This window comes from Amblyomma americanum, chromosome 9 (genome assembly GCF_052857255.1).
Source record: "Amblyomma americanum isolate KBUSLIRL-KWMA chromosome 9, ASM5285725v1, whole genome shotgun sequence".
Lineage (NCBI taxonomy): Eukaryota > Metazoa > Arthropoda > Arachnida > Ixodida > Ixodidae > Amblyomma > Amblyomma americanum.
This window is the reverse complement of record NC_135505.1, coordinates 143,588,267-143,603,940: the sequence shown is the minus strand read 5'-3', so window position 1 is coordinate 143,603,940 and position 15,674 is coordinate 143,588,267. Positions and strand designations below refer to the sequence as shown.

General features: G+C 45.5%; 1 protein-coding gene across 2 annotated transcripts in view; it reads right to left on the bottom strand.

Annotated features, from left to right (window-relative positions):
• The window catches only part of amon (prohormone processing protease amontillado), a 227,840-nt gene that overhangs the window by 157,313 nt on the left and 54,853 nt on the right, over window positions 1–15,674 (bottom strand). The window contains exon 1 of one of the 2 annotated variants that reach the window (XM_077637873.1): window positions 2,073–2,362. The exons of the other annotated variant lie outside the window; for it this stretch is intronic. Within the exon in view, the coding sequence (XP_077493999.1) occupies window positions 2,073–2,249 (177 nt within the window). The 5' untranslated portion in view covers window positions 2,250–2,362. Of the gene's footprint in view, window positions 1–2,072; window positions 2,363–15,674 lie in introns of those variants that run through there. 2 annotated transcript variants of the gene reach the window in all.

Genomic DNA, 15,674 nt, shown 5'->3' with positions numbered 1-15,674 from the left:
GGTGGGGTTCAAGACATTTTTCAAGCATTCCAGCCCGGACACTAGGGGATAGAACCTCATACCTTGCGCATGCGAGGCGGGTGCTCAAAACACAGTCCCACCGCTGCGGTCTTGCTGAGAGAATTAAACGGCATGGAATCTACTGGCGAGACCAGAGAAGACTAATAAGGTTTTCTTTAAGAATGAATGGGGTCGTGACGACACAGGCTTGATGATGACGCCCACAAATATGCCCTGCCCTGCGTTACCATGACATACTTTTGTTTTTTAACTTGAGGAGTGTTAAAACTTAATAGCTATACAATATCATTATGTATGTTTGTGTTCTACTGCATTAATCGCAGGACTCGCGCTGCCTGACAGGCTTGTATTTTTTGCATATAATCGACAGTGTTGTGTACTATATTGCTTTCGGAAATTAATACCGCATAACTGCTATCGTAAATAGTTGAGGGAAGTTATGGAAATTCCTTCTTGCCAGCGGCATTTTAGTTATAGCTGGGTCTCATAGTACGTATGTAGAATGAAGTGGAGTGAACAAACTAGAATACTTAAACAGTCCGCGACAAAATCCAGCAATCGTAGGTGACTTCTTCTTGTACTTTATAAAGTAGCTGACTGTACGCCGTGATGTTTTCATTTACTTTGTTTTTCATAGCAATGCTGATAATGTAAGCACCTGGCAACTTATTAGCTAATCTTATTCAGGTAGCACAACAGCAGGAAGCAGCGCATTTCTGACACATCAGCGATCATATCAAAGAATTTTTGTTGGCTCCGTTACTATCGCACTGACAGTACCGCAATATTTTTGCCAGGCGAGGCGCACAACCAGTTTATATTTATGTAGAAAAAAAATACAAAACGCATTCTAGCTGGTTCAAGAGCATAGTATCGAACTAAGAGCGTTTTGGAGTGTTAACACACGGAAAATAGATGCGAATCACAGTTTTACGATAATAAAGTTTGCAGGTGCCGCCTAATGAATGATGTGAAGCTTTTATAAGACTGACACCTGGCAGTTCAGCTGTTGTGTCTGACGAGACAAAAGTATAAAACTTGCTCTACTAGGATGAATAATGTTCATCACAGCACCCAAATGCAGACGTAAAAAGGGGATTCCTTTAAGGCATTTTTCCGTGGTTTTGAAACGGTACTTAAAGTTGTACCTGGATTTGCGTTCGACACAAGATTGCGCTGCACTGCGGAGCGAAGAATTTCGCTGCGGACCAAGCTGCTCTACTTCCACATATCGCGATATAAAGGATTGCAATATATCCGCTTGCTTGCTACATCATGTGTGGTGACTGGCGTTGTCTTTCCGTGTTATCAGGTGCAACTCACCTAAAAGATATTTATCACTTCCCAAACGGCTTGCCGACAACTTCCCAAAACTTTCCAGAAAAAAGCGATCAAACAGACACCTTATCAGAGCTTTCTGAGTATCGAAAAAACTAGGAACACCTTGCACCGATGGTTACCGGGACCCGCATGGTGACTACAAGGCCCGCACACACCTCGTCAACAGACCGGCGCTTTCGCTCGTCGATAAATATGACAATCTTATCTGAACCATTTCTTCGAGCGCTCAGATGACGAGCTCATTCGGCCAGTAGGAATGACACAGTTGTCCTTGACGCCACACCTCGTCAACAGACCGGCGCTTTCGCTCGTCGATAAATATGACAATCTTATCTGAACCATTTCTTCGAGCGCTCAGATGACGAGCTCATTCGGCCAGTAGGAATGACACAGTTGTCCTTGACGCCACCAGAGGCACTCGGCGAATGACGATTAGAATACGCATCTCACGGACCGGCCGTTATCGGATAAGGGTGCCACAAGTCCGGTTCCCGAAATACCGTTTCATTTCGTGCAGGATCGAATGACGACCATCCCAGAAGGCAGATGTCAGCAACGAGGGGACCGCGCGGACAAGAGGCGAGCCTACCAGACGGCAGCAGCTGTTGGCCGAAGCGGCCAGGCGTGCACAGTATGTTTGGGCGGCGCGTACGGGGCGGTTTCGTATGCAGCACCACGCTAGCGTACGACGTGCGCGCCCAAGAACTCACCGGTCCGAGGCTGTGGAATCCGTTGCGCTTGGCTACGGCTCCCGCCGCGCTGGGGTCGTGCTCTCCCCTTAGCCGCACCAGGAAGGAGTTGGTGAAGACTTCCCGCGGCTCCAGGGCCCGGACAGCGGACCCAAAGCCGCACGCGAGCAGGAGTAGGAGCCGCAGCGCCGACGCCATGCCCGCTCTGGTCTCCGGCGGGCGGGAAGATGGCAGACAACGGGCCGAACGCAGATCAATAGGGGCCGAGAAGCGACGCGCATGCGCGGCAGGCCGTGACGTCAAGGTGACGTGGGCCGCTTTGCCGGACACCACGGGGGAGCATGGAACGAACCCTATCGATTGGTTTTGTGCTGGCTGTGGGGTAAAAAGGGGTTTAGGGTGTGAGGAGGAAGGCTTGGGGGAGTTCTGTAATGAATAGCGCTCGCGCGCGAGCTCGTGGTTGCACTGTTGGACCTCCGTGACTCTGCGGCTTTGTTTTGTGTCTGCTTGGTGGCTCGCTCGCGCTACGGCTACTGCCCAAGTTGGGTCCGCAGAGAGGAGGGAACAAGGCCACGTTAGGGAGATAGGGGTGGAGGGGGGAGAAGGGAGGGTTGGAGCCTTTCCCCGCTAATTGGTCGCCGCGCGGGAGGGAAAGCGCAACCGCGGAGGGGCAGGCAGCGAGAACTGCGCGTCGTGTTGCGACAACTCCCGCCCCCTTCGTGTTTGACGGGTCGCCGGTCGCCTTCTCCGAGGTGCCGCGACCCGTGAGCAACGTTAACGTGATGATGCATGTTCACCCATCGATGCGCAAAGCCGCCGCGGTGGCCACACCCTGGACAGGCGGCTTTTCCGCTTGTCTCGCGAGCTTTAATGGGCAGCCGAAGAACCGGGATATCGGGTGGCTTGCCTCGGTGGTTGAGATGGAAGCTGAGGAGTGGCACCGTGGAAATGCGATATGCATGAGCTACACAGGACGAAAATTGTGTTGGCGAAGGACTATTGACCCAGCATCAATATAGGTAAAAAATTGGTTGCTTCGGCATGTAAGCCTGAGCGAACTCAAATGAACAATGTGTGCGAAGCTAGACGCTTCTCCATATAGTGTTTGTTACGTGCTGAGTGCCCTCCGGGATGGGGTGTTAGGTGGAGAGAAGGAGGAGTGCTGCGCTCAGCTAGGAGCAGTTCTAAGAATTTGAATTCAAGCAGCTGATGAAAGACAGCTTACACTATTACAAGGCTGGTCACTCTGGACAATGTGGGATAGGCGGAGTGTGGTTGCGTACCCGAACGGATTGCGAGGTAAAACGGCATACCACCGGAACTATTTTGATGCGTTCTAACTCAAACCTTGTTTTTTTAAATGTTAGATGAAGTTTTATTTGCGAAACCAAAAGTTTAAAATAAAATTTGTACAAAACTTCCGAAGATATGCTTGCATTAAAAAGAAAAAATTCTAAGAAACTTCGTAAGACACAAAACACCTGCATATCCAATAGCAGTTACTACTCAAAAAACCAAAAGTTCTGGCTCGTGCAGGTTTCCAGTTAGGAAACAATCTCTTTAGCCCCTCTATTTGGGCACGACTTTGGGCGAAACAGTTGGGCGAACCCTTCGCAGCACAGGCTCTATCAAATCCTGCCAAAATGATGTGGAAACCCTACGAATGAGACGAGTAACATTGGTAACGTTAGTATGCTCTTCAAAACGGCGGCTTAGCCGAATAAAACACGTCCAAATAAAAAACTAACCAAGGGGCTGCCACGGGTGTTCTAGGCTCGATCGTCAATTTTCTTCCCCCTCTGAACAAAAGTGGGATGATGGGTCAGCATGCTGAGAGTCATTGCTAGCTATACTCCGTTTCATACATTAGGTGCGCTACGAATGGTAAGGAAGTAGTCCGAATGAACAAATGAATTGAAGCGTGTTGTTCGCTGCTTGTTTTGTGGCCACGTGGTCTAAAGGCATAAGTAAGCGAAAGCCCTTACAAAAATTTCTTTACACTATCTATAGACTGTCCATAGACTTCTGTCTTCGATGTCTATAGACTCTCTATAGACAAACCCTAGAGAACAGTCTAGAGACAATATTTACATTTATGGGCGTACACTTTTAGTAGACTTTTGTCTATGGACTATGAAGAGACAAAAAGAAATATCGATAGAAAGGCAATACATTCTATACGAAGTCTATAGAGTGTCTATAGACCATTTTTGTAAAGGAGGGTGTCGTCAGCAATAACAATGCATTTAATCATGCTCACGACAAATGTATCATGCAATAAGCCTGCAAGCACAGCATTACTTATATTTCGCTCACCGCAATTAACAGATGCACCACGTTTGTATCGCGGATGTCGGCAGCGCAAACAATAACATTAGCTTTGACAGCGCTGCACCTGACGTATTTAAGCGAAAAGAGCGTCGACGTAAATCAACCCTGGACGCAACTGGATCACGGAATTTGCCGCGTTTCAGGGCGCATGCCACCTTGTCCTCTGCCAGCTGCGGCCGCCGTATCCCCGCAAACTTCCTAATCTCATCCGCCAACCTAACCTTCTGCCGCCCCCTGGTACGCTTTCCTTCTCTTAGAATCCACTCCGTTACCGTTAAGAACCAGCAGTTATCTTGCCTTAACAAAAGCGGTAAAAAAAATAGACGCCCAACAAAAATAGAGAGAAAATTTGGAGAGAGAAGTAAACTAGTTTTTTTTTTATATGCAGGGAACATCGCGCAGCATGTTTACGAACGGCGCGATGTGTTTGAAACTGCCGTTCGCGTTCATAATCAGCAGGGTAACGGTGGCCATTAAGAGCGGTACGAAAGGGGTGAAAAATGAAGATACAAAACATGGCGAGCAGAGTAATGTGAAGTGCTAGCCAATGCGAGTTAACCCATGCGTGAGCATTAAAATAAAATTATTTAATTCGCAAGGAATAAATTACGCGCTGTTTTAGTTTTGTTTTATTTTATTTGCTTCGCCTTAGTTTTATTGTTGTTATCGTGAAGTTCACTTTAAAACAAAATTCTGCACGCCGTAATGCAGTGGTAGGGCTGCACAATAAATTTGAGTAATTGGAGTTACGTGAAACTGCAACACATTGCGTGCAATTAACTGCATCCGTAACGAATCTCGTTAACAGTATAAAGAATTTCACTGCTCTTGGATTCGATGACAGTGTTGTTTTTTTCGTGAGTAATACGTTTGTTGCGAACATTTCAAACAAGTCCAACGTTTCACCTGAAGAAAGACTCCTTTACTTATTATTACTGGCCGCCATGGTGGCTGAGTGGTTATGGCGCTCGGCTGCTGACCCGAAAGACGCGGGTTCGATCCCGGCCGCGGTTGTCGAATTTCCATGGAGGCGAAATCCTAGAGAACAGGAAAGCGAGAAAACTACATAGAACGACCGGCAAAGTAAAACTTACAAACTGCAGAACTTATCCATGGGAAGCTAAAATATCAATTCTGGGCGCTTGATGGGAGTACAGGTTTATTTTCGAGGATTTTCTTATACATGGTTACAAACGCACTGGTGTCTTCAGATCTCTGATTGCTAAGGTTCGTTCTGGTGCTGTTCAGCAATTTTAGGCCCTTATTACACTAACTGAATAAAGAGGCAGCTAGAATTACTTTCTTTTTTGCACGCAACAGGCATTCTGAGCCTTGGCAATGGTCCCGATAAAGAGGGTGTTTATGTTTTACCAATCGTTCGTTAGGAGTTATATTGCTTGCGTAAAATGCCCAATCTTGCCTTTTCACTCACAAATTGAGGCATAAAAAATGAGAAACCAGCTCTCCTACTTGTGAGAAGCACAACACCCATAACAGAAAGACACCGAGATACACCTTCCAACATCATGCCAAATTTGAATCCACTGTCAAGCACTGAAAGTGCTGAGGAAGTGCTTCAGTAAGTGCGAATCATTATTTGAAACGGGCGCAGAATTCCGAAGAGATTAGTGTCGACATGACCGGGTATTCGCCGACCAACTCTTCATATTAGTGAACAACAGTGGTATTGTGCACAGTATTCGGTCTGTTCGCGAGAACACGCGAACGATACACACACATATATATAAGCATTCACGACAGCAGCGTTTTGCAACTACTGGGAAGTTGACATTTTTCAAAAGCGATTCTTGTGAAGAACAATGTGACAGGCTTGTTTCACATGCTGCGACCAGAGCGAAAATAATCGACCCAGTCACTGCCGCCGCAGTGCGATTTTCGGTCAGTGCTTCCACATGCAACGCTTGCCAAGCGAATTCGGTCGGAGGGAGAGGCAAGGTTGCTCGATGTCGCATAGGCATTCCATGACTAAATGCGACAGAAGCGCTACACGGAATGTGTTGATGATGTTATGACCAGAGTACATTTAGATGCAAGGAAATATTTCATATGTTTTGATTAGAATAAACAGTTTTGCTTCCGCCACGGCAACAGCTCCCACGTGACCCCACGTCGCACGCCGTGTCGGCGCTCCCTATTGGTCAGTCGCATAGCGAACACACCGACGCTGCGACTGAGTACCAACCGTACGAAAGTCGATCGCAAGCCGTCTGCGACTAGACCGACGGCCCTCCCTAGTCGCAGACGGAAAGAATTCGCAGCGCCGCAGGCGAAAATCGCATGCGTGTGACACAAGCCACAGACGGTATACACCGTGTAGTTAACGTATAGATCAGTAAAAATGAGGTATGTCATAACAGAAAGCACCCCCTAGTACACCAGCACTCCAGAATGCCGCGTCAAAAATGATGGATCGGCTAAAAGAGGTATTTTCGCTAGTTCTGTCAAGGAGGAGGTAGGTAAAAGCAAGTTGGCCAACGCACAGCTGCCAATATGGATCAACCAACGACGTGGTACGTACGTCAGAGGAAGAAAAATACTAGGGGCAGTAATAGCGGTCATACGGGAAAGAAAATCTGCCCCGTTGTCACCGATGGCAACCGCAAAGCCTTTCATCGGGACCGCTGAAGCTGGACAAGTGCGCTTGCTGCTTTTGCGGTAATGACGACAAGGAGGACAATGCCCCCCCCCCCCCCCCCCCTCTCCCTCTCCCAGTATCTTATTTTCGGAAGGAACGGGTGTCAGCGGCTGTCCGTGCGAGTATGGTGGGCGGTGAGCATCGTCGCAAATTGAAGTGGGATGGCACCGGACAGACAGGCTGCTCGATCGTGTTTTCGCGGCCGGAGACGCCGTAGTCAGAGCGGTTGCTCTTTCCTATCTACGAAATAATTAGTGAAAAACCAATCCTGGTCCTCCATGAACAAGCGCATAGCGAAACAATTTAACACGCGCTTCTCCAGTTTTTTTTAAATTAATTATTATAGTAATCACCTCTCACATACACGTAGCCGCTTAACGAAGTTTTTGAAGAAGAACCAAGCGGTTCTGTGATTACTTGTTTCAAGACCCGAAACTTGGAGGATAAGGAAAATTCTGGAATTTCAGGCTGAGAACCCTAGAGGAAGTAATGAAAAAGATGACTGGTAAATAAGAAGATATTCTCTTTTTTTTTTGGAAAGGAAAGGAACATTTTCCACCTTTCGGTGGAAATTTTAAACGCGCCGGGCGATGAATTAGGCAGTTAAAGAAGAGGGAATAAAACGGAGATGAGCCTAAATGAACGGTTCCGGATTAATTTCTGCCATCTGGGATTGTTTAGTATGCGCTTACATCGCACATCACTAGGCAGTCTTTGTCTTACGCCCCTATCGAAACGCGGCCACTGCGGACGGGATTTTCCAGTGCAAAAATTTTTTTAGACAGTCTATAGACTATTCATACATTCTTGTCTCTAACTTCTATAGACTTTCCATAGACAAGTCCTATAGACTAGTCTACAGGGAATACAAACCCTACAGACAGTCTCTAGACGTTGTATAAGTTTCTGGCCATATATTTTTAGTAGGTGTTTGTATATAGACAGTCTAAAGACTATGAATAGACAAAAAATCGATAGGAAGGCAAAAAGTATATAAGAATTGTAGACACAATCTATAGCAGCGACCCCCTGCGCTCCGCGTGACGTCACTCGGTTTCGCGCATGCGCAGCTGTGGCAAATCTGTAGTGTGGCTCAAGCGAAGCCCGGTGTTGACGAGCCTAGTGAAGCTTTTCGCTTCAAAATTAAAAACAATCCTGTTGTCACGACAGAAAATGTTCTGTTTCTTTTTCGACTAAGTTACTACGATTAGGCCTTAGCGTTAGTGGGTTTGACCAAGGCAGTTCTCGCATACTGCGGTAAATTGTGTTTCTGGGCGCGAACTGCGTGGTATCATTCGTTGCGCCCCATCACCTCTGTTTGCTTAGGCAGCTCTGCCTGTTTTTGCTGCTCTGGTCACGTGATAGGTTTCAACAACAGCGCCTATGCTCCCACGAGCGCGCTAGTACGGCTGCCCGTTCTCGAAGACGTCACGCTCAAGCGATGTCACGTGACCGATGAAACATACTTGGAGCCGCGGGATGTGACCTCATCACGAGATGTTCACGTGATCAGCTACGCCATCATCGGGTACCGTTCAAGCCAGGAATGAGCGCTTAACAGTTGAGTTGTGAAGCATAATCGAGATTGCCCAACTGAGTCAGATGAAGTGAACAAAGAGTGAGAAAACATTTGGTGTAAAAAAGTAGTCGCGACTAATGTTAAACCGACAACTTGTGCCCACCGGAAGTGGCCTTGTCGCGCGGTGGACTCAATTCAGTTGATTATAATTATGTATTCATGGTATTTTTAACTATACTTAGAATTCCGAGAACTCGTAACAAAGGACTGCAATGTTGTCTGTACAGATAGTACTGTCTGTACTATATCCAGAAAGGTCGTGCCAGTCTTTGTCTAAACCCGCCGCGGTGGCTCAGTGGTTAGGGCCCTCGGCTACTGATCCGGAGTTCCCGGGTTCGCACCCGACCGCGGCGGCTGCGTTTTTATGGATTCAAAACGCTAAAGCGCCCGTGTGCTGAGCGATGTCAGTGCACGTTAAGGATCCGCAGGTTGTTTAAATTATTCCGGAGCCCTCCACTACTGCACCTCTCTCTTCCTTCCTTCTTTCACTCCCACCTTTATCCCTTCCTTTACGGCGCGGTTCAGGTGTCCAACGATATATGAAATATACTGCACCATTTCCTTTCCTCAAAAACAAATTTATTATTTATTTAGTCTTTGCCTATAGTGAAAAGCAGAAATGAGGAGACAATAATATAATAATAATAATTGGTTTTTGGGGAAAGGAAATGGCGCAGTATCTGTCTCATATATCGTTGGACACCTGAACCGCGCCGTAAGGGAAGGGATAAAGGAGGGACTGAAAGAAGAAAGGAGGAAGAGGTGCCATAGTGGAGGGCTCCGGAATAATTTCGACCACCTGGGGATCTTTAACGTGCACTGACATCACACAGCCCACGGGCGCCTTAGCGTTTTTCCTCCATAAAAACGCAGCCGCCGCGGTCGGGTTCGAACCCGGGAACTCCGGATCAGTAGTCGAGCGCCCTAACCACTGAGCCACCGCGGCGGGTAGGAGACAATCGGAGAGTTCAGATCCGTCATATTTACCGGTTCGCATAGATAATAGTCATTAATAATTTCTCAGCACCTCTGTGACGCGCACCATAATTCATTGTTGTAAACTGCGCCAAAGTGAGGTACCAATTCTTCGCTTTTCTATAGTTTTAAGAAAAGGGGTAGTAAATAAAAAGAATGTGGCCCAAGATAACTTTCTTACGTTGAAACTTGTAATCTCCCTGTGTTAAGTCCCACGATATTGATTTCTCTAATCTTATACTTTATGTGGTCAATGAAACTGTGTTCAGCTTGATCTACTTTTGCTGTTTTATCATATTTGTGATATTGGACTATGTTCCTGTACATCACTTTGTATATCACTTACAGTTTCGTAGACAGTTTGTAGAAATATAGGCATTTTCTTAATTATTTGTAAGAAATGCAGCCACATCTATTCAATGTTTCACGAACTTGAACACAGACCTAATAAAATTACAATGTTTTGACTTGCAGTAGAGGATAACCACGTTAAGGGAAGAGGAAAAATTTCGACTATAGCACGTTTCAAAGTGAGAGTTCTCAAAGAAACAACGAGTTGAAGAAAGTAAAAAAAATTACGTATCTAATAATGAAAATACCCTTCTCTTGAACAATGGCCATTAATTACGATTACCCGTAGGGCTAAAAGAACCAAGCTCAGTATAAGAAACCCAAAGAAATGCATGTCACAGTTAACCTTTACATTTGTTTCTCTTTGTGTGACTGTTTATAGCACCCACTACCCAATGTGCACTCGAGTGTCCTTCAAATAATATGCGAGCCGTCATTTTGCATAGCAAAGCACACCCACACAATGGCTCCTGCGTTATCTGCATACGAATGTGTGCCGCAGCTGTTTGGTGCGCCCATACCGAATGCGGGGTCAACAATGCGGTGGCGGAGTTTTCAAGTACATCGCTTCTGCATGTTCGCAGCTGCCTCAGGTTGTGGATTTCAGAATTACACAATGAACTAACGCATGCTTTGTAAGTGGTTACACTTGTTCTTCATGGCATCATCTGATCTTAGCCAAAGGCTTATATACATACCCAACGATTCTGGACAAAAGAATTTTTGAACGCGAAAGAGTTTACGAACAAATATTGTCATATATTGTAAAATTTCACTATAACAATCAATATAACCGCGAATATCCCGTCGGCAGGCTGGAATTTTTTTCTATTAACGTTTTTGCTATCTCCAAAAGCTTTCCCCATTAGTTTTCTATGGCAGTTTCAACTTCCCGATGCGTGCGATGAAAACGAAACAAAAGAAAGATTTTGCTATACATCGGAAGAATGAACCATTATCTGCAACATTTACACGCCAGTACCTTTGAGTTCTCGAATATTCAAAATATTTGTCCAAGAATATTTGACAAGCTTTTTGTTTCTGCAAAACGCTGTTCCTCACTTTTTTTTACGATAACATGCTCCAGCTCAATTTTTAACGGAGGCTTTCTAAGACACTTGACTTGCATATACCACCAGCGTCGACCAAAAAACGCGGACAGGAAAGCGTTGCAGGCAAATTGGGAACGCGAAAATATTAGCAGCTGCGGAAGAAATACACTCGAGGCATATTAATACTTCCATGGAGTGGCCTTCGCGCAGCCACTATAAAAATCAAAAGCACTCATTCACGGCTAAAGTAAGCTTTTACTGCTTTGCTGCACCTATTTCGACTATCTTGATCGCATTTAATTCGACACTGAGAGTACTTCAACAGATTTAATGAAGAGCAGATTTCATTGCGCACTATATTCTCCCTCGAGGGAGAATGGTACGCAAGCTGGTTTACGCTCGCACGTAGGGCATCCACTTGAGAGCAAACGTTTTCGCTTATTTTTCGATATTATTCAGACACCTCGTCTGCATCTAACTGCATTTAACAGAGTGAGTATCACTCATCTGAACGCCCGGGCCACTTCCTCTTACTGGCGTGATTAGTGACAGCAGATGGTAGCTGAACAGGACAAGTACAGTGACAGCGCCTGTTAACAATGAAAATTTTAGGGGTCTATTCTCGGCAGCGTAAGGCGAACATTTTCCTGAAAGAAGCAAGGAAGCTGAAGCCGAATATCAGCGCGAACATGAAGCCGAACATATCTGAAACCTTCCGATACTTTCCGTCCACATGGTATGCGAAAAAAAAAATACTTTACCACACAAAGCTTCAAGCGCTACAGCTGAACCAACGGCGGCGCAAAATAGAGCAGCTTCTCTTCCTAATGCCTTGGACCACTCAGCCATCGCCACACTTTGTAGCACTAGACGTTCAAAATGGTAGCCTGTTGCGCTATATGGTCGAAATCTTCATCTCCGTCATATTCCAAATACTCGTACTGCGCCGCGGATGTTCGCCGAAGATCGCTAAAGAGCGATCGAGCACTATGACACGTCAAACAGCGACAGCAGCAAGATAAGCTGAGTGGGCTGCCGAGCACTAAGGAAAAACTGCTGAACGCAGCGTCACGTAAAGCAGCAAAAGCGGCGAAGGAAGTAAAGCACGCTGTCCATCTAAGAAAAGGGGTTGATTGCAGTAACCCCTTAAGAAAACTTCTCATGACTTTTGCTAGAAACTCTAATGACTTTTGTCATTAGGCTCATATGCCTTTCTCATGACTTTCTGGTGCCTTTTCTTGATGTATTCCTAATGTCTTTCGAAAACAATTTGGCCACCGTGGTTCTAATGTGCTCTATTGTAATGAATGCTTTCCTGATGACTGGTTCTTGACTCCCTGATGTCTTACTGTTCGAAATTCTGACGCAAATATTGGGATGAGTTCTGCAAAATAAGAGTCAAGATAAAAAAGTACAGCAAAAACCAAAAGAAAAAAGAAACGAAAAAATGCTGATATTGATATTCGAATGAGCCATTTTCTGACCCCCCCCCCCCCCTTGAATGAGCCACGGCTTTACTGCATCGTTTCACGCTCACATCAACTCTGAAATAAAGAAGTAATTGCTCACTGACATCCGACTCCACCTTGGGGGATTCCCCTAAACATTTGACCAAATCGTCAATTCTCAACGAGTAGAGAGACTACAGACATTTTTGGTCCCATTCATGTTTTCAGAGAGCTTGATCCAATATAAACCTAAGTTGCTTGCGTTCTTCACCGTGCTGTTCCGATAGTTGAGGCAAACTTTCTCGGAACCCACCTTCATTAACTTTTCTGGAAGGAATACCATCTGCACCCGTTTATTTTTGAACACCTGCCCAGGGAAACATCAACAAGGCGTCCCTGAAGCTTGACTCCAGGAACTCGCCACTCCACATGGAACCTCGTATACCAATCCAGCTATATATATCTGCCCGTGACCCTGACCATACGAGCTTTCCTCTGGCTTCGTGTTTTTTTTATTACTTTCAAAGCGTTCTTTCGTTTCCACTCGATCCAAGGAAGACCTGTGCCGCGCAGCCCTCCCCAAACAAACTGTATTTCCAACTAAGTCCTCACAGCTGAACCGCGTCCCAATCTTGCGCTGATTTTATTTCTCCTTCCAGCTTTATTTTCCAGACTGCGCATCGGCAAACAAAAGAAAACCACGAGCCTGCATTCCATCCGGTCCTGAACTCAATATCAGCGGTGTCCAGCCAGAGATTTCTGTCTTTTTTTCTTGTCCTGAGTTTTTCCTTCTTTTTTTGTTTGCTCCAATGAATCCCTGGCTCAAGACCGAGTTCCGAGGCATCGCTGTCGAAGCATCCACTCCAGACCGATCGACGCCGGTCCGGTAAACAGTGGCCCCGTCGAAAAGTCCACAAGAACGCGCTTCGGATGCCGCAGGGACTCCCCTTCTGTTGACACCGCCGCAAGGGGGCGGTTCCATCTCTCGACTCCCAGTTTGCGAGAAGTCAGGGAGGCGGCAAACATCGCTGAAGCCTCAGAGGAAAAGGCTTCTAACGGGGAAAAAAAATCGACACAGATGCTTGGAAAGAAATCGATGCATCAGGGGCCTTCCACAAAGAGTAAACGAAGATAAAAAGACGCACAGCGGCACGCGTGAAAGAAAGCAGGGTGCACGCCACTCAGCAAGCAAAAAAAAAAAAGAGATCACTGTGGAAACCCGCATTGGGAGAATGCGAAAGAATTGACGCCATGCGACGCTTGTCACCCGTCTTTGCCTCTTTTTGATTCTCTTCAATCAGCCATCTTGGCTTTTCAAATTTGCGCCATTGTTGCTTTCCCATCCACTTACTATATACCCGTTCAACTTATTCAACCGTACAATAACCTTGGCTTATAAATGAAGTACTAATTACTCAATATCAATGAATTATTAATCTATTATTTTTTATTCACCAAACGCTTTTTAATCCATTTCGAACTTTATTTCTACTATTTGATACTATTTTCTGCTATCTTGCCGTCCATGGCTGTTTTTCCATCCAGTCACTATATCGACGTCCACGCTATTTGGACGTTTTTCGGACACTTCTGGCTCGAATTAATTAACTTATCATCCCATTGACATATTTTCTTTCGGAGCATCCTCGCACCACCCTCCGTCGATTACAAGCATTCGTTTGATCTTAACTCTTGTGAGAACGTCACAACTGCTGCCGACAGGTTTTGATGACACAACCCCGCCGATATAGTCTAATAATGCTTTCGCATTAAAAAAAAGCATGAAACACTTTCGGCAGTTTGTATATACAGAGGTCGCCGCCGTTAGCGATGCATCTGCCATTTCGTCTTTTCATGCTGGGAAAGAATCTCGGAGTCATCTGTGATTACACGTAATCTGGCGCGCCAGCACAATTTTCCTTACAAAGCAAAATCAAGTACCTATCTTTATTTGTTTTGTTTTTCTTTTTTATATGTAAGATTGGTGCTCTTGATAGTTTCTGCCAATTGCGAGCTTTCTTTTTCCACTCAAAAGCGCACTTTCTGCTTTTAAATATTCGTCAAAAACTTCCAGTACAAAAAATTTGGATTATGTATTTTCACTGCTTCACAAAAAACACCCGCGGGCATATTCAAACAACTTTGGACCTTCAACACGTGTCGGTCATGCGCGAAAAGTTTCTTTCTTAAGAACTTTTCCTGGAATATGGATTGAACAAATTTTTTTCTGAAAAGCATGTTATGAGCTTTCCTTTGTATAAACAGCTCAAGCAAGGCTCACGCAAGATTTATAGAACCGGTGTTTACAACGCCTTTCTTTTTTTTCTCCCGAGTTGTGTCCCTCCATACCCGCTAGAAATCCATATCCACAGAAATGTGCGTTCTGGACATTTTTCGAACGTTTGTGATGGCTCGATTGAAACGCTGAGCTTATTCCGGTTCCATTTCAAATTCCCACTGAGGCCCATTTTAGTAGCGATTTAGAAGCAATGATTTTTATTTGCTTTCCTTCGTTTGGGCGTATCATCACTTAAGGCTCAGCTCTCTGTGTTTGGCAAGAATAAAATAAAAGATCAAAATTCGGGGCCCTGCTCAATCCCTTGAACGCGTTCAGTAAATCTCACGCGAGAAACAAATTTCACGTTCCGCATCTTAGACGCCACACTTGGTCGTATCATCATACCAACGCGGCGCTAGAAATAGGATCAGTGCAGTTTTTCTTGAGCTCGAAATCCTAAGGCCGTAAGACTACAATAGAATAAACGAAATCGTACTTAAAGCTGTATTCCCATGATGCCCTGAATCCCGAATCTGAAACACCAACCACTCTACCTTTTGGCGTGAAGTAATTCGAAGGGAGCGAGACGTGTCTTCGGTCGGTGGAGATGGATAAAGCAGGGCACCTTGTCTCATCACGCTTTTTACGCAAGAATGATGGCGGATTTAAGATGACACAAAAGTCTACGCCGGACAAAATGGGCCGCTTTCTTTTTTTTTAGTGCATCGTATTAATATTTCCAGCAGGTTGGCGGTCGACTCAAGTGTAGTGACGTCACGAGTGTGTCCCCGTACACGCTCGGCGCCCAGAGGTGTTGAAGTTTAGTGACGTCACGAGGGTGTCCAACACGCTACGGACGCAGATAAACCTTTCAGAAGAAGCGTAATTTCTTTTTCGCTTCATTACACCAAAAGTTTTGCTGCGTAGAAAAGCCTCAAGGTCTTATGAGACAT